Source organism: Nematostella vectensis, chromosome 10 (assembly GCF_932526225.1).
Source record: "Nematostella vectensis chromosome 10, jaNemVect1.1, whole genome shotgun sequence".
NCBI classification, from domain to species: Eukaryota; Metazoa; Cnidaria; class Anthozoa; order Actiniaria; family Edwardsiidae; genus Nematostella; species Nematostella vectensis.
Window position 1 is genome coordinate 1,665,280 of NC_064043.1, and position 23,228 is coordinate 1,688,507.

Consider the following 23,228-nt stretch of genomic DNA (forward strand, 5'->3'; position numbering starts at 1 on the left):
AGGCCGCTCGCCCCAGGCAACCGCGGCTCATTGGAGTTTTCAAGATGGCGGATTTCCACCATGACTTGGAGAAGGTGACTCACGAATCATTTCTACGCACCATTCTCATCTGAACTTGTTTTAGACTGCAATATTATCCTTGTGTCGATGTTTTCTTTCCCTCCTTTTCTTTTCTATTACGATACCCTTACAAATTATTGCATTCATTCGAAATATATCGACATTCGTTCCTCAATTCATGTTGTTTATGTGGCATCATTTGGAGTAATTGTTTATGCGGAAAACGTTTTTAACTAGTTTGTGTTGGTATTTTGTTATTCCCAGGCACATCAAGTAAACGACAGTGTCACGATACACAGAAAGCTCAGCAAAGAAGAACTCTGGCGGTAAATCTCATTTTATTTGAGCTATCCAACTAATAGTACATATATACCCCCCATCATATCTTATAAAATCTTATACTCAGCGGTTAATCTGTTTTTGCATTAGTTATATGAAAGCTATGGTAGGAGGTTGCTGTTGAGCTAAGATCTGATCAACCAGGAACCAGACATGTGCTGTATTGAGTTAAAAAATAATGTTCTTTGTGTTGTGAAACACAATGAAAGGCATACATAATAACATCTTTATTTGAACACATAGTGTATATTTTAATTGAAATCTATTTAGTAAGTAGGTTTGATTGCCTTACTTATTTGCGAAATGTCCAAATAGTCATCACAAGTCAATAATATTTCTGTGAGAACTTGAGACTGCGAGCTTGATTAAGTTTTTTCTTGAGAAATTTTTTGGCTAATTGGCTCTGGGTCCACCCTGTATCTGAAGTCTTCTCCTCCTGTACTGTGCTGGGAATCTAATGATCATTTTGCTCCTGGGTCAACCCCTGTATCTAAAGTCTTCCCCTCCCGTACAGTGCTTGGAATCTAATGATCATTTTGCTCCTGGGTCCACCCTGTATCTGAAGTCTTCCCCTCCCGTACAGTGCTGGGAATCTAAAGATCATTTTGCTCCTGGGTCTTCCCCTCCTGTACTGTGCTGGGAATCTAATGATCATTTTGCTCCTGGGTCTTCCCCTCCTGTACTGTGCTGGGAATCTAAAGATCATTTTGCTCCTGGGTCTTCCCCTCCTGTACTGTGCTGGGAATCTAATGATCATTTTGCTCCTGGGTCTTCCTCTCCTGTACTGTGCTGGGAATCTAATGATCTTTTGCTGTGGCCTTGCAGGAATCTAATGATCATTTTGATCTTGTAGTGTGCTGGGAATCTAATGATCATTTTGCTCCTGGGTCTTCCCCTCCTGTACTGTGCTGGGAATCTAATAATCATTTGCTGTGGCCTTGCAGGATTGAGCATGAAAAGCTACACGCTAAACACAAGGGCCACGAGGCCATGCACATGGAGATGGTTCTCATCTTGTTTGCCACCCTTATCGTTGCACAGATTGTTCTCGTCAAATGGAAGAAGATGCATTTCAAATCTTATCAGGTAATGGAACATTCAAATTTGATCATTATCTCAAATATCATTTTGACAGATTTTTAATATTTAAATTTCAGTGCTAGAGAGTCATTTGATATTCTAGAATTATTAACCTCTTTCAGATTTTATGCAAAATGTGTTCTTGTGAAAAGGGACAGTAAATAGTTCTCTGGTCTCCTGAATTTAATAAAAAATCTCCAGATTTTAAGGTGATTGAAAATAGTGCATAATGTGCTGTTGTGTGTTTATTTCCTGTTTCCTAGCTTTGTGCAAAAAGTACATATCTGAACCAACTATGATAGCCAAAAGTTCAGGATCACTGAAATTGAAGGAGTGTTTTGTTTTGTTTTTCTTCAGACTGTCACCTTGGTTGGTGTGTGGCTTATTCCTGTGTTTTTGTTGTTCTTCAGACTGTCACCTTGGTTGGTGTGTGGCCTATTCCCGTGTTTTGTTTTTCTTCAGACTGTCACCTTGGTTGGTGTGTGGCTTATTCCCGTGTTTTTTTTTTCTTCAGACTGTCACCTTGGTTGGTGTGTGGCCTATTCCCGTGTTTTGTTTTTCTTCAGACTGTCACCTTGGTTGGTGTGTGGCTTATTCCCGTGTTTTTTTTTTCTTCAGACTGTCACCTTGGTTGGTGTGTGGCTTATTCCAGTGTTTTGTTGTTCTTCAGACTGTCACCTTGGTTGGTGTGTGGCCTATTCCCGTGTTTTGTTTTTCTTCAGACTGTCACCTTGGTTGGTGTGTGGCTTATTCCAGTGTTTTGTTGTTCTTCAGACTGTCACCTTGGTTGGTATGTGGCTTATTCCCGTGTTTTGTTGTTCTTCAGACTGTCACCTTGGTTGGTATGTGGCTTATTCCCGTGTTTTGTTGTTCTTCAGACTGTCACCTTGGTTGGTGTGTGGCTTATTCCCGTGTTTTGTTGTTCTTCAGACTGTCACTTTGGTTGGTGTGTGGCTTATTCCCATGTTTTGTTTTTCTTCAGACTGTCACCTTGGTTGGTGTGTGGCTTATTCCCGTGTTTTGTTTTTCTTCAGACTGTCACCTTGGTTGGTGTGTGGCTTATTCCCGTGTTTTGTTGTTCTTCAGACTGTCACCTTGGTTGGTGTGTGGCTTATTCCAGTGTTTTGTTGTTCTTCAGACTGTCACCTTGGTTGGTATGTGGCTTATTCCCGTGTTTTGTTGTTCTTCAGACTGTCACCTTGGTTGGTATGTGGCTTATTCCCGTGTTTTGTTGTTCTTCAGACTGTCACCTTGGTTGGTGTGTGGCTTATTCCCGTGTTTTGTTGTTCTTCAGACTGTCACTTTGGTTGGTGTGTGGCTTATTCCCATGTTTTGTTTTTCTTCAGACTGTCACCTTGGTTGGTGTGTGGCTTATTCCCGTGTTTTGTTTTTCTTCAGACTGTCACCTTGGTTGGTGTGTGGCTTATTCCCATGTTTTGTTTTTCTTCAGACTGTCACCTTGGTTGGTGTGTGGCTTATTCCCGTGTTTTGTTTTTCTTCAGACTGTCACCTTGGTTGGTGTGTGGCTTATTCCTGTGTTTTTTTTTCTTCAGACTGTCACCTTGGTTGGTGTGTGGCTTATTCCCGTGTTTTGTTGTTCTTCAGACTGTCACCTTGGTTGGTGTGTGGCTTATTCCCGTGTTTTGTTGTTCTTCAGACTGTCACCTTGGTTGGTATGTGGCTTATTCCCGTGTTTTGTTGTTCTTCAGACTGTCACCTTGGTTGGTGTGTGGCTTATTCCCGTGTTTTGTTTTTCTTCAGACTGTCACCTTGGTTGGTATGTGGCTTATTCCCGTGTTTTGTTGTTCTTCAGACTGTCACCTTGGTTGGTATGTGGCTTATTCCCGTGTTTTGTTGTTCTTCAGACTGTCACCTTGGTTGGTATGTGGCTTATTCCCGTGTTTTGTTTTTCTTCAGACTGTCACCTTGGTTGGTGTGTGGCTTATTCCCGTGTTTTGTTGTTCTTCAGACTGTCACCTTGGTTGGTGTGTGGCTTATTCCCGTGTTTTGTTTTTCTTCAGACTGTCACCTTGGTTGGTATGTGGCTTATTCCCGTGTTTTGTTGTTCTTCAGACTGTCACCTTGGTTGGTATGTGGCTTATTCCCGTGTTTTGTTGTTCTTCAGACTGTCACCTTGGTTGGTATGTGGCTTATTCCTGTCTACTTTAATGTCAAGCTTCACTACTGGCGGATGATGGCAGTATGGACCGTCTTCTCATTAGCTACTGCTTTTATTGTATACAAAGCCACCAGGCAACCTGTATCCACAACAACCCCAAGGTAGCTTTGTTATTGGTGAAAAAGAATGGGGAAGGAAAAAGTCAGGGGTTTGAAAAAAAGGGCTTGATCAATCTATGGGTTTTAAGGTTTAAGAAAACACTTACTTACTATGTATTGTACCACAATTGAAATAAATAAAAATTAAATTAAATTTAGAATAAAATTGCTTGAGGTAAACCCATAGTAGCTATGAACTCCCTATGAAAAATACTGAGGAAAAGCAAATTCTGTCTAACTGTTTAGGATCTGTTTTTACTGCCATAAACATTACAACTAAATCTAGTAAGCTTTCATCATATCATCACAGTCACTTCTACCACTGAATAACTGGCTGTTATTTTTTATGCACTTTGCTAGTGTACATAATATATAGAGAATACATTCGTTAAGAAGGGTAATTTGTGTTTGCATCTACAGTACTTTGTACATTGTTGCATTCCAGACTTGTTTACAAGTGGTTCTACTCTGTTCACAAGGTGACCTATGCACTGGGCATCGCCGGCTATCTAGTAATCATGTTTACTCTACTTGGGCTCAACCTCATGTTTATGGTTAGACCAGAAACCTCCATGGAGTTTGGTATTGTTGTCATGTTTTATGGACTCTACTATGGTGTGCTTGGAAGAGACTTTGCTGAAATATGCTCAGACAAGATGGCTTCAAAAATTGGAGTAAGTTGAAAAGATATAGATCTAGAATATGTGTGTAGCCAGTGTGAGATTGGTTTTAGAGGTAGTCTGTAATTGTTAAGGGCCTTCTGTTGTTCTGTTGGTGAAAGATGTTTAGCTTATTATTGTTGTTGTTATTGTTGATGTTTTTTACATAAATTTTTAGCATAAAAGAAGAGTAGCCTACGTTGATCATTGATCTTGACAATCCACTGCCTGGGCCTTTTTAGGCCTCTAAATTGTCCTTAATGTTTTGTTGCAAGGATTTAATGTATCATCACATTGTGTTTAGTACTACAGCACAACAGGACTCCCAAGCAGAAGTTTAGAGACAAACATCTGTGCAGTCTGTGGTCAACACCTGATTATAAATACTGTTGATGAAGATGAGATGCCGGAGAAGACATACAAGCTGTCATGCGGACATGTGTATCCTTACAGCATATTTGTTAGGGATCACATAGGCCAAGGGTGGGCCCTTCTCACAGTTATTTGGGAAGCTGTTCACCTTCCTTTTAGCTAAAATTCTGAATTAAGAAACAACTTGGTAAAGTAGAAAGCATGATCATGGCAGCCTCCATACGACTCATTTCCGACCATGGAACACAGCTTTGGGGGTAGGGGGCTGGAGAAAGTAAATCTGGAACAGGGTACCCTGTGGTGAGAGGCTCGGGAACTACAAGAGGATTGAACTGCACCAACCAAGTATCTGTTAGCCAATGTACAATTGCTAAATTTCCTCCACTCTGTCTCTTTTGCAAGCCTTAACTTTGTTCAAGCTTCCACGAGTTCTGTATCCGTGGCTGGTGTATAGTCGGCAAGAAACAGACTTGTCCATACTGCAAGGAGAAGGTTGACCTCAAACGGATGTTTTGCAACCCGTATCCTTTACTTGCCAAAGAACATATAAAACAGGATCTTTACTTGTTCAAATTGATGGCTTTTATACACGGTTGTGGCTTGTTGTTCCCAATTAGCTGAGAGATTGCATCTGGTCATAAATGTCTGAGATTTGGTACATCAATCCTTAGCTAAGTGCTTGGTGAAAGGAATATGTTTGGAGCAACTGGAGTTTGGTGGCTTAGTGTTGATTGCTAATGTATATTGGGTTGATGGCAATGAGCACGAAAGGTTTAGGGGTTGTTCATTAATTCTAATGGAAGGAGGCTAGACAAGAAAGAGGGGTGCTAGTCCATTGCTGTAGTTTTTCTCCCCCCCCCCTTCCTATGAACTTGAGTAAGAAATTGCCAATAGTCTTTTGGCATCCTCAAAAACACAGGGGTATTTCGAAATACCCCCGGGTTTCCAAGAATGGTCTTTTAGTGTTCCAGGAAAGTGGTGTACTAGCTGTAGGTGAAGGTACTTTTTGTATTCAACTGCAAAACAACCTCCATTACACGGAACTACCAAATACATCACTGCAAGCTTATGACGACTGTCTCTTATGCTCAAAGATCCAGCATCCTTTGCGGGGGCTCCCGACCTTTGGTAGCGCCTGCAAAGAATGCTGGATCTTCGAGCATGCTGTCTCTGTGATTTATGTGGTACTTATTAGGTTGCATTACTACAAAGATCTCAAGTAACCATCCATTCACTTTCTTTCCTACTACATTTGTTTGCCATTTTCTTAACTGTGTGCTTCAGATGGGAGCGGCCCCACGTACTGTTTGGTCAGTTGCTAGACTGGCTGCGCTACCTCGTCGTATGGCAACCTGTGATCATCGTCACTGTACAGATTATTATATATATTCTTGGTTTAGAATGACATTATATAGATCAACAATTTTAATCAAATTATCTGAAATATAATATACACACTGGTGCTAGTGCACTCAAATAGAAAAGTGTATAATGCAGCATCTCAAAATACTGTAGAGCGACAATGTTATGTAGAAGGGTTTTTTCTGGGGAGGGGGTATAATAAAGAGATGGAGGCTTGTTCAAAACCCTGAGAACTGTCTAAGATAGTAAACACAAGTCTGTATAATAAACCTGACTTTTAAGTGTAACTGTTTTTGGAGATTTAGTGAGGATTATTAGGGTATCAAGGTATTTTACGAAGAGCAATGTTGGTATCACTCATTTTTTTTTAAATATTTCGTCCTTTGATATCGTCACCTATGGCTACCAAGAAAATATTAATTCTAAACTTGCCAGCGCTAAAAGCTAAAGAGAATTAGAAGGAACCTCTTGAAGATGACCTCTTGTAGTTGCGTCATGTTTCTGTTTTGCTTTCTTTCGTGTTTTTGTTTGTTTGTGTCATGGGGCAAAAAATTGTCCCTCCAAAACATGTCATGTGTGACAGGAGGGGCCTGGGGGGTTTCATAGAAACGAGTGTGAGGCGCGAATCCCCCCCCTCCGACCCCCCACGCGCTTGAATTGCTCCCAATCCCCCAGTTTGGTCGTTCAATTATGCTTGTTTTCATGACTTCGAACTTCTCTCGGGATTTCTCTGCTAAAGCAGCAATAATAGGGCGATGCCATTGAGGGATTCGAACGAATGCGGCGATAAATACCATCATGTATTTCGTTTTATCGAACGCTCGATCATAGGCCACAGGTCTACGATTTTACGGCAGTCCTTGTTTGCCACAGAAGCCTCCTGTTTCCGAAATACAGTTTCAGAGAGGTGATCGAACTCTTTAAAAACACCATCTACAAAGGCAACCTCCTCTTTCCCCTCGGTTGTTACTGAAAGTTTCCAGCCAAGCATTTCAGATCTAATTTCGTGTTTGAGTCGAGCCGCCATCTTGGATAATTGAGCTTGGTACTTCATGACATACGTTTTTTAGAACTTTCTGACTCGCACTCTAATAAATAAAGCTGTTATGAAGTATCACAGTTATATTTTTCCAATAATGCAGTTCGAACCCCCAAGGACTTGCAATTACACCTCCGTCTGTCCTGTGGTATACCGAGCGTTCAAAGGATGAAGTGCGGAAAAGATTATTGCGGGTGGCTAAAGGTCGGCCACGCAAACACGTGCGGCCAGAGGTGCATGGACACCTACTGCAAGGTGCACCTCCAAAGGCTCCGTAAGGGCAGCCCCGTGCCGTGCAGGATCTGCGGCATAGGGACTCAGTCGGAGACGCGGTTGTGCCGCCCCTGCGGAGCGAATCGTGAAGGGCAGAGGATGCGTGGCGTCGAGAGGCGCGCTCGGGGATGGTTCGCACTCGTCCTGTCTGACATCGCAGCCCGCGTTACGGGCAATTAGAGACTGGGTGGCACAAGGCATACCCAAACGCTCGTCCTTTCTGACACCGCGGCCCGCTTCACGGGCGATTAGGGACTGGGTTGCACAGGCATACCCAAACACTTGTCCCGCCGGCTGTGATACGGGCAATTAGAGACTGGGTGGCACAAGGTATACCCAAACACTCGTCCCGCCGGTTGTGATACGGGCAGTTAGAGACTGGGTGGCACAAGGTGTGCCCAAACATGGACGCTTACATAGAAGAGGTTCTCAATAGCATGCGTGACAAAAAGGCGCCCGCCGTACTGGCAGGGCTGGTCCAGAACATCCTGGACGAGGACATCCCCGACGATGTCAAACACAGGCTGCTTAAGCCGCTCGTACCGGCGAAAGTGTGGACAGAGGAAGTCTGGCGCGAGTTCGACCCTTTGCTGCCGGGACGGCGGCAAAAGGGCCCAGAGAGCTTAGACCCGAGAAGTACTATTCTCTCTTCGTCGGGGGCGCCCATCTTCGGTTCCCAAGCGTGGAAGCCACTCTTCGGGGCCGAGACATAAGCGCCGGTGTTTACCAGGAGATACAAGTTCTTGGTGGAGCAGGTGTCATTGCTCTAAAGCATTGTTCCAAAGCAGTTATGCGGGGGCCTGATATTAATGACAATGGCTCGGTGTGGTCGGGCCTCGCACGAGCGGGAGTCTCTGCGGGCAAACGCAGTGTTGCCACCGGTGCTTGAGATGGTGGACCCCGACCGGCGTTACAGACTCTTTACGGTCTTTGGTAAGGCCCCCGCAGAGCCATTGGCGCCAATCACAGAGGAGGAAGGGCGCTCGGAGCACAAGATCGGTGGGTCGTTAGTCAAAAGAGGGGGCCAAATCGCAGTCGGTGCCCTGGAAGGCATCGATGCGGGTATTTGGGAGAAAGGACGAGAGTACCTCGTCTACGTGAGATACGAGCTTCGCCCTTTACCTGAGCAAAATGGTGAGCCTGGGCCAATGTTTGAGCGAGAGGGGGGCGACGCCTTCGCTAACTGTATTGTGAGCTATGTTGCCGACTTCTTGAGGAATCGCGGCACCTCGCTCTCCCTTGGTCTAACCAAGACACGAGGCAAGATCCTCGAGCGATTTGACAAGAAGCTGGCCACTACGGGATGCACCAAAGAAGACCTCTTTGAGATGGAAAAGAAGCTCGAGGTAAAGCTAGTAGCCGTGGACGCCCTGGGTAACGTCCTGTGGGACTCGGGGAAGTACAAGACTAAGACGAGGGTCACTATCCCTTGCCACAATAACCACGCCTGGGCGGAGCTTCCGACTGAAACACCTGCGATCGCGAGCGTCCACGGCCTAGACTTCGAGGCTGAGGGGGAGCTTCGTTCGTTATGTCAGGAGAAGGCAGCGCCTCGCGCTACCGGTGCCGCCACAAAAACGCGCGAGGCAAAAGTGCGAGAGGTGCTCATTCGCTTTATAAACAGGGCGATCCCTAGAAGCACGAGGATCTGGCTGTGTGGGCGTGTCATAGTCACGCACGAAGGCAAACTGTACCGATCAAGACAAGACGGATGGACGATAGTCAGGGCGTTTACAGACGAGACTGGATATGATCCTCAATGGCTCCCTGATGACCACCCAGCCTTCAAAGAGTACACCGAAGCTACGCACTCGATGGGCGGTGCAATAGGGTATCGCTTCAAGAAGTGGACCCAAAGAGAGAACATCAGGCCAAAGCCTCTTAGATACAGGGACGTCTGGCGAGCGGCGCAGGTTGAGTCCAAAGTGTGGAATAGCAAGGAAAACTTAGGGGCGTAGCCTCATGTGCACATCGACATGCGTGCGGCGTACCTAGGATGCGAGGACAGTGTCTTCGGCGGCGCGTCGGACGCCATTGATTTGGTACGGAAATACGGCTTCCCTACGAACGTGTATCGTATCGCGGATGTTGTGGGACGGCCATTGAGCGAGGTTCTTCAACTAACCGGGGCCATTCAGCTGACCGAGTGGGAGTTCTCTGAGGCCTGCCACCCCTACACTTCCGGGAGGGTGGGGTAGCACTTGGAGCAAAACGAGGGCTGGATCACCACGCCAGAGCTCAAGGACCTGTTAGACTCGGGTGACCTCGTCATGGCCACGGCGAGGGAGGTGTTGTATAGCGTCGGAAAAAAGGACTCCATCAAGTTCCCCCACTCCATCGCGTGCCGCCCCGGCGGCGAAGACTCGCAGTACCCTGAGGGTCGAGATCCCGCCGTCCGTTTCGTAAGCAAGTGCGCTCGCCATGGCGACGAGTCCTCGACCGTGAAGAAGCCACGTATCTGACGAACCTCCTTGCGGGCACCGACCACTTACTTAACTTCGAGCGTGCCGACGGGGCTCATCTGATCCAATACAAAGACGGTGTCCGGCGCTCACAATGGTACCACATCAGGGCCTTCGTCTTGGCGTACACAAACGTAGCGTTGCGACGCATGTTGAGGCGGATCCCTCGCGAAGACGTCCTCCGAGTGTGCACAGATGCCATATACATACAAAGGCAGTGCCCAGTGGTGTAAAGCTCGTGGAGCGAAATCCGAGGTATGGAGAGTGGCGCCACAAGGAGCCTGGGTACGAGTGGCGACCCGAAGCGGCTTGGGGTCCGAAGAAGTCGGGGAGCTTGGCTAGGGAGCCAAGCACTGCGCCGAGTCTGCCGTGCGATCTAGTGGCCGCAACTTCTGCAAAGATGTATCTAGCCGGCCAAGGAGGATCGGGGAAGACCGAGTGGGCGGTGAGCATTTTCCGCGGCCGCAACGTTGTGGTGCTCACCCCCGAGAACGACCTCGCCCACGACCATCGCAACAACCCGCGCCTCGCGGTGAAGGCTCAAACCTACCACCACTACCTCTGCATACCAGCGGAGAAGCCGATAGAGGAGTGGAGACCTTCCGAGCTGGGGCACAAACTCGACCGTCTCGCAGAAGAAATCATCATTGACGAGTGCTGTAAGGTACAGACTAAAGTGCTTCGCGCCATCCTAGGGTATCTCGCCACGCGGCCGTGTCAGGTAGTGTGTTGTTGCGACTATGGGCAGGTCCCGCCCTGGGAAGATAAAGAGGGGCCTCACGATATGCTCAAGGAGTGGGCACAAGGGAACATCCGCTGGTTCGAGTCCGACTACCGCTGCCTGTGTGAAGACTGCGGAAAGCCGTACAGTACATGCGACTGCGGCTCTGCCGCGCCCTCCTCCAGGCTCCACGACATAAAGGGCCGGATTTGGTGTCAGCCAGATTCCCAACAGCTTGAGGTGTTTCGAGAGGAGTGGGATGGGGTGGCGTTCGACGTGGCGATCGAGCAGGCCCACCCAAGCGATATGTGGGTGTGCTCGACCAACAAGATGGGGGCTCTCGTTCAGCAGCGATTGGTAGAGCACCACAGGAAAAACTACCCCCGATTGCTAGCGACCATCCGCTTTGACCCCGATCCTAGCGTCGCGCATCGTTATCGCAAGCAAGGGCGGCCGGTGCCCGTGCCAGGCAAAAGGGGTGAGAAGGTCGACGCGTACAAAGGCACGGTAGTCGAGGTTCCTCTCGACGCGGTCCTTAACGGGCTTCCCCTCGAGTGGAAATACGCAGGCTGGGGGACAGTCCACCGGGTGCAGGGCAAAACTATCCAGACTCCAAGACGTTTGTTTATCATAGACCACAGCTTAGAGGGCTGAATCACGAATGCTGTATACACCGGCATCTCGAGCGTGCGGCGCGCCAACCAGATAGTCCGCGTGATCCCCCCCGATAACACCCCCGGTGCCTTGGTTCCCACAGGACTGCAGGCTACGCCCAGTGAAGAGCTCATTATAGCGCGAATCAAGCGATACGCTATAGACGACAGGCAAAAGGGTCGCACAAAGTACACGGGACCGCACCACGTTCTGACGGTAGACCACGTACCCGGCATGATTGTTGACGCGGAAAAGAAGTGCACTGTCTGTGGCACTCAGCTTCTGCTTCTGGGGGACACCAAGAGTCATCCCCAATGCTTCAGTATCGACCGGCTGGACGACAGTCAGGGTCACTACAAGTGGAATGCCAGACTCACGTGCCTCAGCTGCAATAGAAGGCACAAGCGCTGATCGCGCTAGCGTGGCGCTAGCGTCACGCTAGCGCCACGCTACGCAACTGCGAACGCGTAAAGCCGTGCTTAGAGTACGCCGTGTAATACAACACTGGCTGTCCGGGCTCCATGACCGTCTTTAGTATTGGGTATGCCTTGCTTGTCCACCACGGGTCCGTCGCTCGCCGTCGGCCCTTGTCCTGAAGGTCTTCCTCGTTTACGACGATGTACACCTCCGTTCCGACCTCTAAGGGGACCTCTAAGGGGGGCTTTTCGGCTTTTCGGCTTTGAGCGGCACGCGCCTTAGCTTTATGGCGTCTTTAGGGCAAAGCCAGTCATGCGAGCCTTCGTTGCGTTTTTGTCCGAGATGACGATTGGCAAAGCAGTAACCCACTCGCGGTTTGTCTCGCCGGATGCAAGCTCCTTCGAGTACTGCGCACGAAATAGGCGCTGTGCCAGCCAGCGATGGAAAGACTTCGGCGAAAGCTTGGCTCCTGTGGTGCCCTGGCTCAGCCCGTCGGACCTCAGCCCCGTGGTCTGTTAGGAGCTTTGTGGTAGCACCCTTGACCTCCTTGCCGTCATCAACCATGAGGACTTTAGGCCATGTGAGAGGTCCCTCTGCATAGATTTCAGCGAGTTCGCGGGAGACGACGGCCGCGCTCTTAGTCCTCAGTGGGCGGGCGGCTTTATATCGTGAAGCAACGTCAACGACAGTCAGGGCATACTTGTACCCGCGGTCGGTTGGCAAGAATAGCAGGTCCGACTGGTGGATACGGTTTGGTATCTGCTCCTCCGAGAAGTGGGCGTAGGTAGTCGGAGGAGGGGGTGTCTGTGTGTAGCCCCCGACGGGCTGCGAGCTTACCCACTTGCGCACTCGATCTATGGAGGCTGATCCCTTGGGAAGTTTGGCATGCAGAGCGGTCACTCCCTGGAAGCCACCTCTGGCGTAGTATATAGGACGAAGGAACGCATCGAGTTCTTCGTCGGACATGCGCTTCGCCGCCATTACGTGTCGGCAACAATGTATCGCGATACATTGCAACAGGTGTATCAGTCTCCAACAGGCGGTTGCCGTCTGCTCGGGTAGTGCCGAGGCGGTCTTTCTGAGGTCGGTAGGCCCTCGGAGAACGGCATTGGCGAACCTCTTAGCGCACTCCCTGTCTGCGCGCCACAGCTACGACACCTTCGGTGTCGTGGCTTCGGTTAGCAATGTCACCAAAGCTACGACACCTTCGGTGTCACCCACCCATCGACCGCACTTTCGGTATCACTCGCTTAGCAGCGGCTGCTACATCGTGCATAGCACTCCACAGCTGGTCTGCAATCATCTTATACGTATACGTATACGTATACGCGAAGTATGGAAAAAGGCCGCCTAGACGCAGCGCTGGAACGGCAGCTGCATCACAGCAAGCGGCTAGCTGTGTAGCCAATGGCGAGAGCGCCGGCTCCAATGTACGCCAACTCGGCGTTTTTCTGCGTTTTGCTGGGGATGTAGTAGTCGGACAGCTCAGGAGCCCGCATCGATCCCAGGGATTGTTTTGGCCGGGACTGGTTGCAGAGTTTGAGCGCGTAGTCAGTGTCGGTGAAGTTTTGCTTTGCGAGGGACCCTCTCTCGCGACTTTGAGCTTGCCAATCGAGGATTTTTTGTCGCCGCTGTTGGTAGCGTCCATAGTCTTGTTGGTATTTCTCCAGGGCCTTGTCGTGCCTCTCCTCAGCTAAGGCAGGACTCTCATCGATCGACAGGAACTTTGCGAGGTAGTTGCCACCAACAAATGCAGTCGCGTTTAGGACGGCGGCGCCAACCAAAATCGCGATAGAGGCCATCGAGTAGTGTGTTTACGTTTCACGTGCGCACACTTCACGTGCTGTGTGTACGTGAACACGAGTCTAATACATGGCCTACACATGTAGTAGTGTGCCACAGTACACTACTACATGGGCAGGATCTTCTGGTCCTCGAGGTAACCCTTCAAAGCGACAGCACCTGCAACGGCGGCAGTCATTTTTGCGTAGTTCATGGCGTTCGGTTATGACTTCGGCGTCGGTGATGGTCTTTGTAATCTTGCTCTGCTGCGTCGTCGACATTGCGATGCACGGACGTGCGGATATGGGTGGGGCCCTCGTGTCTAAATGTCTGCTTACTTCATGGCTAACAGCCGAGATTTGCATTGTCCGGGAGCGCGAAGCGCTGTCGCCGGAACGGCAAGCGGTCGATCCTTGGTCTGCTGTGCGGCCGCCAGCGGCGGCCTTGCGGGCGGAGTCACGTCGTCGGTACCTTCGGTAGCATGCGGATCGGTAGCTCGCTGTTTAACAGCTGGTGTACGAGTGAACGCGACAGCTAGCTCCCGCCTACGTGTGTAGAGACCGATCAATGACACTAGAAGACCAGCGACCCCGATAACCGAACTAGCCGACCAAGCAGAGCTGCTTTCCGGGACTGGTGTGTGCACCGAAGGCGTGCCGAAGGCACCTTCGGCGCGCGCGCAAGCCCTCGAGTCCCTGTGACTCGCCAGCGACCGGCGACTCAACGTGTTGCACGACACGAAGTGGCTCTTCCTTCGCTCTGTTAATTCGGTTCCACTTTGCCAAGCCTTCCGGCTTCGACTCGTCCAGGGTGTTTAGGTCGGGTCGCGGGTGGTTCGGGGCTCGTGATTCTCTCCGCCAACGCCGAAGGCGTACGTGCAGGTTCATGAGCAGCTTGTTCCGCAGCTTGTTTGTCAGGTTCCGCTGACCAGAAGGGGCGCTGGGCACTAGTACTTCCTTGAGGTTCCTCCATTTGTGATGCAACTATTCGTTGCTGAAGAAGTGGCAAACTTTCAAATGAACGTCTGCTCTGGGATGGCAGACTCGCCACTGTGCGTTTGCGGGCAAACCACTGGTGGGTCCGCGACTGCTAACTCTTGTTACCACCGCGTGTCAGCGCTTGCCGTTCCGGCGGTGTTCACATGACGTGCTACGTGTAACGCCCCGCGGCTAAAGCCATCAAACGACCGCAGCGTAGGGACAGGCTTCCGCACAATGTGCGGAGCTCGTTGTTGAGGATGTAGTCGGACACTAGGTCATTGTGAAGATCGACCACACTGTCTATCGGCAGCGCCATGCCTACTAGCTTGGTCGTAAGCTTCAGAAAGTCTGCCAGGGCGTCTGTAGTCCGGCTGGCTAGAGCGGTCTCGTATCGCTTCTCGTACTTCCTCACCTCCTCAGCGCTCATGCGTTTGACGTCGTCGTGATTCAGGGCCTTGCCTACCATTTCTCTCGACTTCCCCGAGGCTACGAGAATCGCGAGTTTCTCCCTCGCGTCTGCTATCTCAGTTTGCTCACCTCCGGTTGCCGTTCCGGCAGGCTGCGTCGAGTAGCCCAACTAATCGACGGCCGGGAGGCCGGCGGCGCCCCCCTCAAGAAGACTCTCAAAGTATTCGTCGCTCATCATGCACCCCCCTGCCATGGCTAAGGTGCAACACGTGTGATCAATGCGTTATGCCCTAGGGCATACGTGGGCGGTGGTTTACTGCGCTTACCGTTCAACTAGGGCGATGGTATAAGGGTGACGCAAGCAAAACTCTAACTTCGAAAACTTTTTCGTCTTGAGGGCCTTCATGTACTCCTTCATCTTCTCTTCTGAGAGCTCCGCGCCGTAGTCATGCAGGATAGCTTTCATGTCCGCCTTGCTCGGGGTATAGAAGACCACCAAGGCCGCGATGTTCTCACGGAACGGCTTCGTGATGCTGGTGAGCTGCTGCGTGATCACCCACACGCTAATACCCACGTGGCGCGCGCTGAACGCCAAGTTGACGAGCTGGTCAGAGCGCCTCTTTACGTCTTTCGAGGCCTCACAGTCGTCGGGTATGATTTGCGTATGAGTGCCTTCGAAGAGAGCGGAGACAAACCTCAGCAGTATGTCGATCTGACCCGCCTCAGGTGCGATGACAAACAGACGATTATCGCCCTCGCCGAAGCCGTCGTATGTTTTGTTGTAGACAAAGGTAGGGCACATGAGTACGATGTAGTCAAACTTGCCCCGGAAAGGGCCGCGCAGCCGGTCCACTATGAATCGGGTCTTCCCGCATGACGTCGGGCCCACGATGAGAGCGTTAAATGGGATGTTTTTTGGTTCCATACCGCGCTGCCGCAACGCTTCGCGCAGAAACACGTTTCGGTGTCTGTGCTCAGTATTGTATGGACTCTAGCTGTCCGTTCATAAGGTTCATTTGGGCGTCGGCCACCACAAACACGTGACAGTTTACGGTACCCGTGCCGCTTGCCGTGCATTTTATCTCGAGGTGCACACCGTCGCGGTTGTTGACCTATCGGAGACCACCCCCATGGATAGCACTGTCGTCCGTCGTTCGAAGGTCGATCCACAGAGCAAACTTGTCATCGCCATAGAACGACTCGGGGCCGATTGCCGAGGCGGCAGGCGCTCCGCTGTGCCCCCCCCGGGGAGGGGCGGACGAACCGCCTTTTCGCCTCCCTCCAGAAATCCGTGGGGCTTAGCCAATGGCTGAAGACCTTGTTTGGCATGCCGTCGATTGTAACGCGAACGCTCTTGATGTCGCGAGCCCCTGCCGTGTATGGCTCCACAAAAAGGAGCAGCAGACCACTCATAGACCTTCGCGGCAGGTTGACACTCTCGTTGATTATGCTGTCCGTTCCTTTGCTAATCACGAAGGTCTTGTGAAGGTTCACTTGCTCGTAGAAGAACGTTGTGCCGTTTTGGTAGGCGGCGGCTGCAGACCGGGCGAGGTTGTCGTCCCTCAGGCTTTCGTATTCCAGCTCTAGATTGTTGACGCAATAGGATAACTTGGTAGCATCGCTTCCGACTACTACCTGGTCAACCGTTGCGAGCGTGATCTCGAAGAGCAGCGCCTCGGAGAGGGCCCTTGGGTACAGTACGCCGTGGTCCGTCAGCAGAGAATGGTCTAGCGGGACTGTGTACCTCGCCCCGTGGGCGGCGTTTAGAGCGTTCTCCTTGGCGTTACTAGTCGCTTTATCGCCAGCCTTTGAGCGAAGCTTGCGCATGTTTTCTGACTGTATTCCCTGCTTCAGGCGGTCCTCTCTCTCGACCTTGGACAGGTAAAGCTCCTCATACGTCTTGAAGACGTCGTAGCGGTTGGTGTCCTGGAGCGTTTCTCCTGCAAACGTGATTTTCAGGCGGCTCACGAGATTTCGATTTTGTTCACGACGGTATTATTTGCTTGGCCTGAGATGGAGAGATCGAAACCGACCCTCAAGGAGCCAGGCACGAGCGTGACGCCTTCCGATAGCTTTGGGACCGCCACATATAGCGTCTCGCCTGGGGAGGCCATCGACGGGTTGAGAGTGACCCGGTGAACAGTTCTTTCGGCTTTCAACCCCAGAGGAGTTCTGGGTGTTCGTTGGGGGTCAAGTTTATCGCTGACTGACATCCCTATTACGTATATTATATATCGTATGCGTATGTATACATAAAGTACGAAGCCGCGTGGCTATGGTGCGGACTGTTAGACATGTCTAATATAGCATAGCACGAGTTATGCGCACGCATCATGGGTGATGTTGACGTCGACATTGACGATACCTTGAAGGGTGCGTCCGCCGATCGCGGACCGGGGGACGACGAGACGACGCCCCTTATCCCGTTTGACCCCGACGATGGGGAGTCGATCCCAATGACGAACACGTCATCGCGTATGCATGCTGCGCATAGCATGGCTACGCGCAACGCAAACGACCGCTGAAACCTCGTTCATCACAGAGGGTGCAGCGACAAGACTCGGTCTCCAGTCCCTCAGGGAGGAATACCCAGGCCTTAACGAGAATCTGATACGGTTCCAGTCAGACCGGAGGGAAAAGACGCTAATACAGCTTCGCAACCTCGACAAAGGAGGTTGGACTAAACCAAGACAGCTGTTCAATGAGGACGGGGGCGTTCGACAGGACGTTGCAAGGCTGAAAGGCTTCAAGCTGGCGATGGGGTCCGCGGCAGAGATAGACGCGGTCATCCAGGAGAACACAGAACGAGTCCAAGAGCTGCAAGGGGTGGTAGCCACAGACAGGGAGACCATCGACGACCCTAACACGTCAGAGAGTCGCCGCCAAGAGGCCCGTAAGCGCAACGAGGAGAGGCTATCCGAGATCGACGAACTAGAACGCGAAAACCGAGAGCTCGAGAACCAAAAGCCGCTAAGAGAGCGCATCAAAACCATCTTCAAAAAGCACGGCTTTACCGTCACCGCTATCGGGTTGGCCGTAGCGACGACGATCGCGGCCATTGTGAAACATTGTGAAACATTGTGAAACGGTGGCAGATGTCATTCGCCCCTAAAAAATGCTACGTGATGTCGATCACTTTGAAGCGCTTCCCATTTCAAGGTTCCTACACATTATGTGGTTCTGTTCTGGAAGGTGTGCGGTTTCAAAAGTACTTAGGCATTTACATCACGCCCAGTCTTAACTGGTCCAAACAGTGTGACGAGATCAAGAAGAAAGCGAACAGGGTACTAAACATTCTCCAGAGGAACTTATCATCATGTCCCGCTGAGGTCAAGGAGAAAGCCTACATTAGTCTTGTGCGCCCTGTAGCTGAATATGCCTCCCCAGCGTGGTCTCCACACACTCAAAAGGACATCAACTGTGTCGAGTCAATTCAACGCCGCGCTGCCCGCTTTGTCACAAACAATTATCGTAGAGATAGTAGTGTTTCAAACATGATTGCCCAACTAGGATGGCAATCGTTACAAAATCGTAGAGTGGTAAATGATATTTCTTTATTTTACAATGTTAATTTTCATCACGTAAACATTGACTTTCCCACTGACATTAAGCTGAGACACTTCAATTATGCTACTAGGACTAGTGCCCGACATTGTTTCCAGTTTGACCATCCAACACCAGCAGTAAATTGTTACAAGTTTTCGTTCTATGTAAGATCTGTTCCAGTTTGGAACTCACTGTCTCAATCATGCTTTAACAATATATCAACTGTAACACAATTTCGTGCGGCCTTGCCTAGCGAGCTAATCCTGCAATGATCGTATGCTTTATTTATTTGTTTTTAATGTGTTTTTGTGTATCATTCTTATTACTTGATTGTACTGTTTATTTATGTATTATTTATTATTATGTTGTAGTCAGCCTTTTTTTTTTTTTTTTTTTTTTTTGGTCGTCGACCGCTCATTGCCGGATTAGCTTGCTAGGGGCAATTATCCTAATTAAAAGTTAATTAAAGTTAAAGTCGCTCGGCAGGTCTCTCTCCTCTTCGCGAACTTCGTGCGCTTGCCGCTCCGGCGGCAGTCATGCTATGCGCAGCGTGCATATGCTATGCTATGCGCAGCGTGGGGGCGGGCGCCGCGACCTCTGCGTGCACTTTCGCAGGGGCGGAAGCCTTGCTTCGCCGCCGGAACGGCACGCGGTCGATCCCCGGATCAGTCACGTGCTGCATGCCCACCGGCCATGTTATGAGCACCGACTGGCTTTGTCTCGGTGTTGATCGCGTTTGCGCCGAGCGTCATGGAGTCTGTGGCTTTCTGCAGTTTATTGTTGTAGCCCACGACGCTTTGCGTGTTTATCACCAGATCGCTCGGCATCAGCCACACTCCTGGTGCGACCGCAAGACTCAGTCTCACCTTGGCCTCCTGCACGGCTAACTGGTACCTTTGCACGCTTTGAGCGATGTCGTTTTCTATGATCGCGTCTTCAAGAAGCTTCGTGAACTCCGCCTGCGCCTTCATGGCCGGCCCGCCTGCCCCCGCGATAGAGGAACGGACGTTTACCTGCGCGCCAAGCACTGTGTAGACGAACGCCTCGACCGAGCGATCGAGTCTTCCCAGCCCTGCTTTTGTCAGCCCCTCACCTTTGGGAGGCGCAAACCAGCTATATTGCACGCCCCCGTGGTCGTCGTTGCGTATGTAACCCACCTGCTTCCCACTATTGTACGTCCCACCTTCGTCGCTAAACAGATTGAGGTGGCTTGGGTACTCGTCCGCCGCCGTGTCGTAGCCACGGATCACGTGCACGTTGCGATACCCCTCCCCCGGGTAGAACACAAACACATCGCCTAGCCCGTGGTCCCGCCCGCCTTTCCATCGGAAGTCCGGCTTACGCGGCAAACCGAACTCTATACATAGACGCTCGAAAGCGGCCTTCTTGTAGGGGTTACCTTTTTGCGTGACCGGGCTGTCGCCGGGCAGGGGGGCGCCGAGCTCGTAGAGTATCCTCCGGGTGGTAAAGTAGACGTGAAACCTTAGAAATCCCCTGATGACAGAGGGGAGCGTGGGGAAAGCGGGGTCTGTTAGGGACGCCTCGCATCCGGCGGTTGCGCACCAGACCGCAAAGTTGAGTTGCTGTGGCCAGTACCCATAGGAAGGCTCCGATAGCCACCGGCGAGACTCCTTGGCGGACTTGTGCGTGACTACTGTCTCTTTGAATATGTCTCGGACCCTAGTCGTGAATGATTTGTCCTCAGCAACGTGTATCTCTAGCTGCGTGAGTAGTGGGGTGATTTCTGAGGCCGTGCTCTCCACGGGGGTCGCGGGCACGGCGTAGAGCAGCTTTTGCGCGAGGGTCAGAGACCTAGGGAAACCGGGTTTTGCGCGTTTGACTTGTTCGGCTATAGCGTGTTTGATATGTTCGGCTATAGAGGCTCCCGCCACAGTTGCCGCCTTCTTCGTCTCTTTCACCTCCCTTCGGGGAATCGCCTCCTCGTTCAGCATCCGCCAGCCTTCCCAATCCATGCTCAGCCCTATTAAACACGAAGGCGGGCTATGTTCAACACAATGGTGGTCCTACATACTGTGCTCACCAAAGGCGAACAGACGCTCTTCTTCGAGCGGCCGATAAGGCGCCCACGCTTTGTGGCGCTCCGGCAGTGCTCGCTGTTTAACAGCTGGTATAACCCCGAACGGGAGCATCAGATAACGACTATAGCCTCCCTCCCGCCCATCGCTACTCTGCCAGCCGGGCACCACACGGCCGAGTCCATCGTGGAAATGATCAACCGCGCTGAAAGCAAGATTCTGACCGCGAAGCTGGATCCCCTCACCGGGAAGATCGCGCTCGTGTCCAATGGCGTTGCGTCCCTGAATGCCGAATTTTGCGCACTATTTGGCTTAGAGGCTAAAGACGGTCAGTTGGGGGAGCGGGGCCTCGCACTGCCCTTGGGGGGGGGGGCGCTTAAGGTGGCTTTGCCGTAGATAGACGCACTCTACATCTGCTGCGATATCGTAGACCGCACGTAATGCCTCGCCTTAGGCGAACTTTCAAACATACTCGCTTGCCTAGAAACCCGCGGGAGGCCGCACGAGAAAGTCGTCTATGGACCCGACGTCCCCGTTTGTGCCGCAGCATCTTCCTCTGAGTTTGTCTCGAGTATCCAAATATGAATCAGGGATGACCGCGGTAGACGGGTGGACTTTAAGGGCAAGCCCGTCCGCCTCGTATTAGAGCTAACCTAGGTCCGACATAACAAGCATGGCAAACAGCGACGTTAGCAGCGGTGCCATATATCCCTCGCTTCCCAGCGTCTGCCCCCCGAAGGGTACGCACATGACGCCTACCACTCCGGCAAGCATCGGCGGCGACGTGCAAAGCTTCCGACTCCAGAAAATATGTGACACTCGGCGGTTCTAGACAACGAGATAACGCATCATCGACAGGTGCGGAAGAAGTATAAGCGCACCTTTGCCGTTACCCATGCTGTGTCTGTGGCATCCGGCATCGCTGCAGGGGCGCTTTCCAGCGCCGGGGTGGGGGTCTCTTTGAGTGGAATAGGGGTTCTGATCGGCGGTCCGCTGGCAGGGGTCGATGGGTTGGTCGGTGTCGTGGGCGCGGGCGCGGGGGTAGTCTCTAGGGGTCTTACGAGCAAGGTGGCTAAACACGAAGACACGATGGTTTTAGCGGAGAGTAAGAAAAACTCGATCAGCGAGCTGGTCTCTAAGGCTCTGCAGGACGGGCATATCTCAGACGAAGAGTTTCGGCTAATACTTCAGGAACAAGAGAGATACTACGCGCTCAAGGCCGCTATCAGAGCTCGACACGGCCTCGCAAAGCGTGAGAAAAAAAGCAGGAAAGGACCCTCCCTGGAGACACGCGAAAAGATGAAAAAGAGGCTGCAAAATTCGCGAGGAGTTCGGGAGCGAGGTGTTCGAGTAAAACTCAGGTTTAAACGCCACGCCAACGGCTTTGAATTTACGGCCGAAAAACGGTTGTTCCGCGCTCCGTAGGTTGGCGGCCCAATCCACGTTCCTCGTTTTCACGGCCCTCAGGTCCTAGCACAAGGCGCTGGCGTCCCCGACATAGATTAATGATTGCTAACCATTGCTAATTACGTATCTACGCGGAGTGTGTTTTGCGTTGATTTACCCATCTACGCGAAGTGGTACCGACGTAGATTAATAACCAGCAATTATTAATCTACGCGAAACGCGCTTCGGTGTCACTGAAAGTCCCCAGCCTGGAGTGGGGCTGGGGGGTCGGAGGGGGGATTCGCGCCTCCCAAGCCTAAGACGGGGCTGGGAGGCCCGGAGGGGCGATCCGCGCCTCCCACTCGTTTCTATGAAACCCCCCAGTCCCCCCCCCCCCGTGACATGAAATAATAATGTCATTACATGTGGGTGTGTGACATGAAATAATAATGTCATTACATGTGGGTGTGTGACATGAAATAATAATGTCATTACATGTGGGTGTGTGACATGAAATAATGATGTTGTTACATGTGGGTGTGTGACATGAAATAATAATGTCATTACATGTGGGTTTGTGACATGAAATAATAATGTCATTACATGTGGGTGTGTGACATGAAATAATAATGTCATTACATGTGGGTGTGTGACATGAAATAATAATCTCATTACATGTGGGTGTGTGACGTATAGTTTTCGATAGATTTTAGTGTAGCCATTATGGTGAGAACTCGATCCGGAAAAATACCAACCATTCGAATATTGGAAGAAGGAAAATATTGCGAGTGAGGGGGGTCTAATGATTTTAAAACATGGGGCTCTCCCATTGTACGCCCAAAGATTTTGCGATTTTTTAACACAGTTTGACGTGGGGCACAAAGAAATTGGAGCTCAGCACAAATTAATGTTAAGTTTGGGCGTTATGTTTATAGGGAATGCCGGGGACTCGCTGACGTACCGGCGAGGGTACTCCTTCAGCACTAAGGACCGCGACAACGATATAGATCGATTCCCGTGCGCGGCAGACACGCATAACGACTGCTACTCCTCTACCATAAGAAAAACTGCGTTTCCTCAGGGCACAAGGGCTTGGTCTGGAGTACTGAAAAGGCCTAGGCTACTCCTTGTAATGCACCGAGATGAAGATTTGACCTGCCGATTTTACGCCCAACTGATTCCAGGAGGAAAACGCTCGTATGAAACTGAAATAAAAGCAAAAATACACTAATACTTCCTGAATGAGACTCTAATGACGGGTGTTTTGATAATATAATGTAACGTCAGTGATGGTATAAAATAATATACGAGTAGGTTTGTAGTTGTCTATTCAAGCACCTTGTCCAGGTTTGTAGTTATCTATTCAAGCACCTTG

General features: G+C 50.7%; 1 protein-coding gene across 2 annotated transcripts; it reads left to right on the forward strand.

Annotated features, from left to right (window-relative positions):
* The first annotated feature begins 1 nt into the window (after window position 1).
* LOC5512185 (RING finger protein 121) lies at window positions 2-23,100 on the forward strand. Of its 2 annotated transcripts, XM_001632448.3 has the most exons (9): window positions 2-74; window positions 325-386; window positions 1,344-1,485; window positions 3,605-3,759; window positions 4,202-4,430; window positions 4,720-4,856; window positions 5,207-5,308; window positions 6,072-6,156; window positions 22,789-23,100. In XM_001632448.3, exons 1-9 carry the CDS (start codon window positions 45-47, stop codon window positions 22,807-22,809), a joined length of 963 nt encoding a protein of 320 aa, XP_001632498.3. In that variant the 5' UTR covers window positions 2-44; the 3' UTR covers window positions 22,810-23,100. The 2 variants fall into 2 exon arrangements, with proteins under 2 accessions (XP_001632498.3, XP_032237441.2); XM_032381550.2 differs by lacking the exon at window positions 22,789-23,100 and having other exon boundaries at window positions 6,072-6,436.
* The last annotated feature ends 128 nt before the right edge of the window (window positions 23,101-23,228 follow it).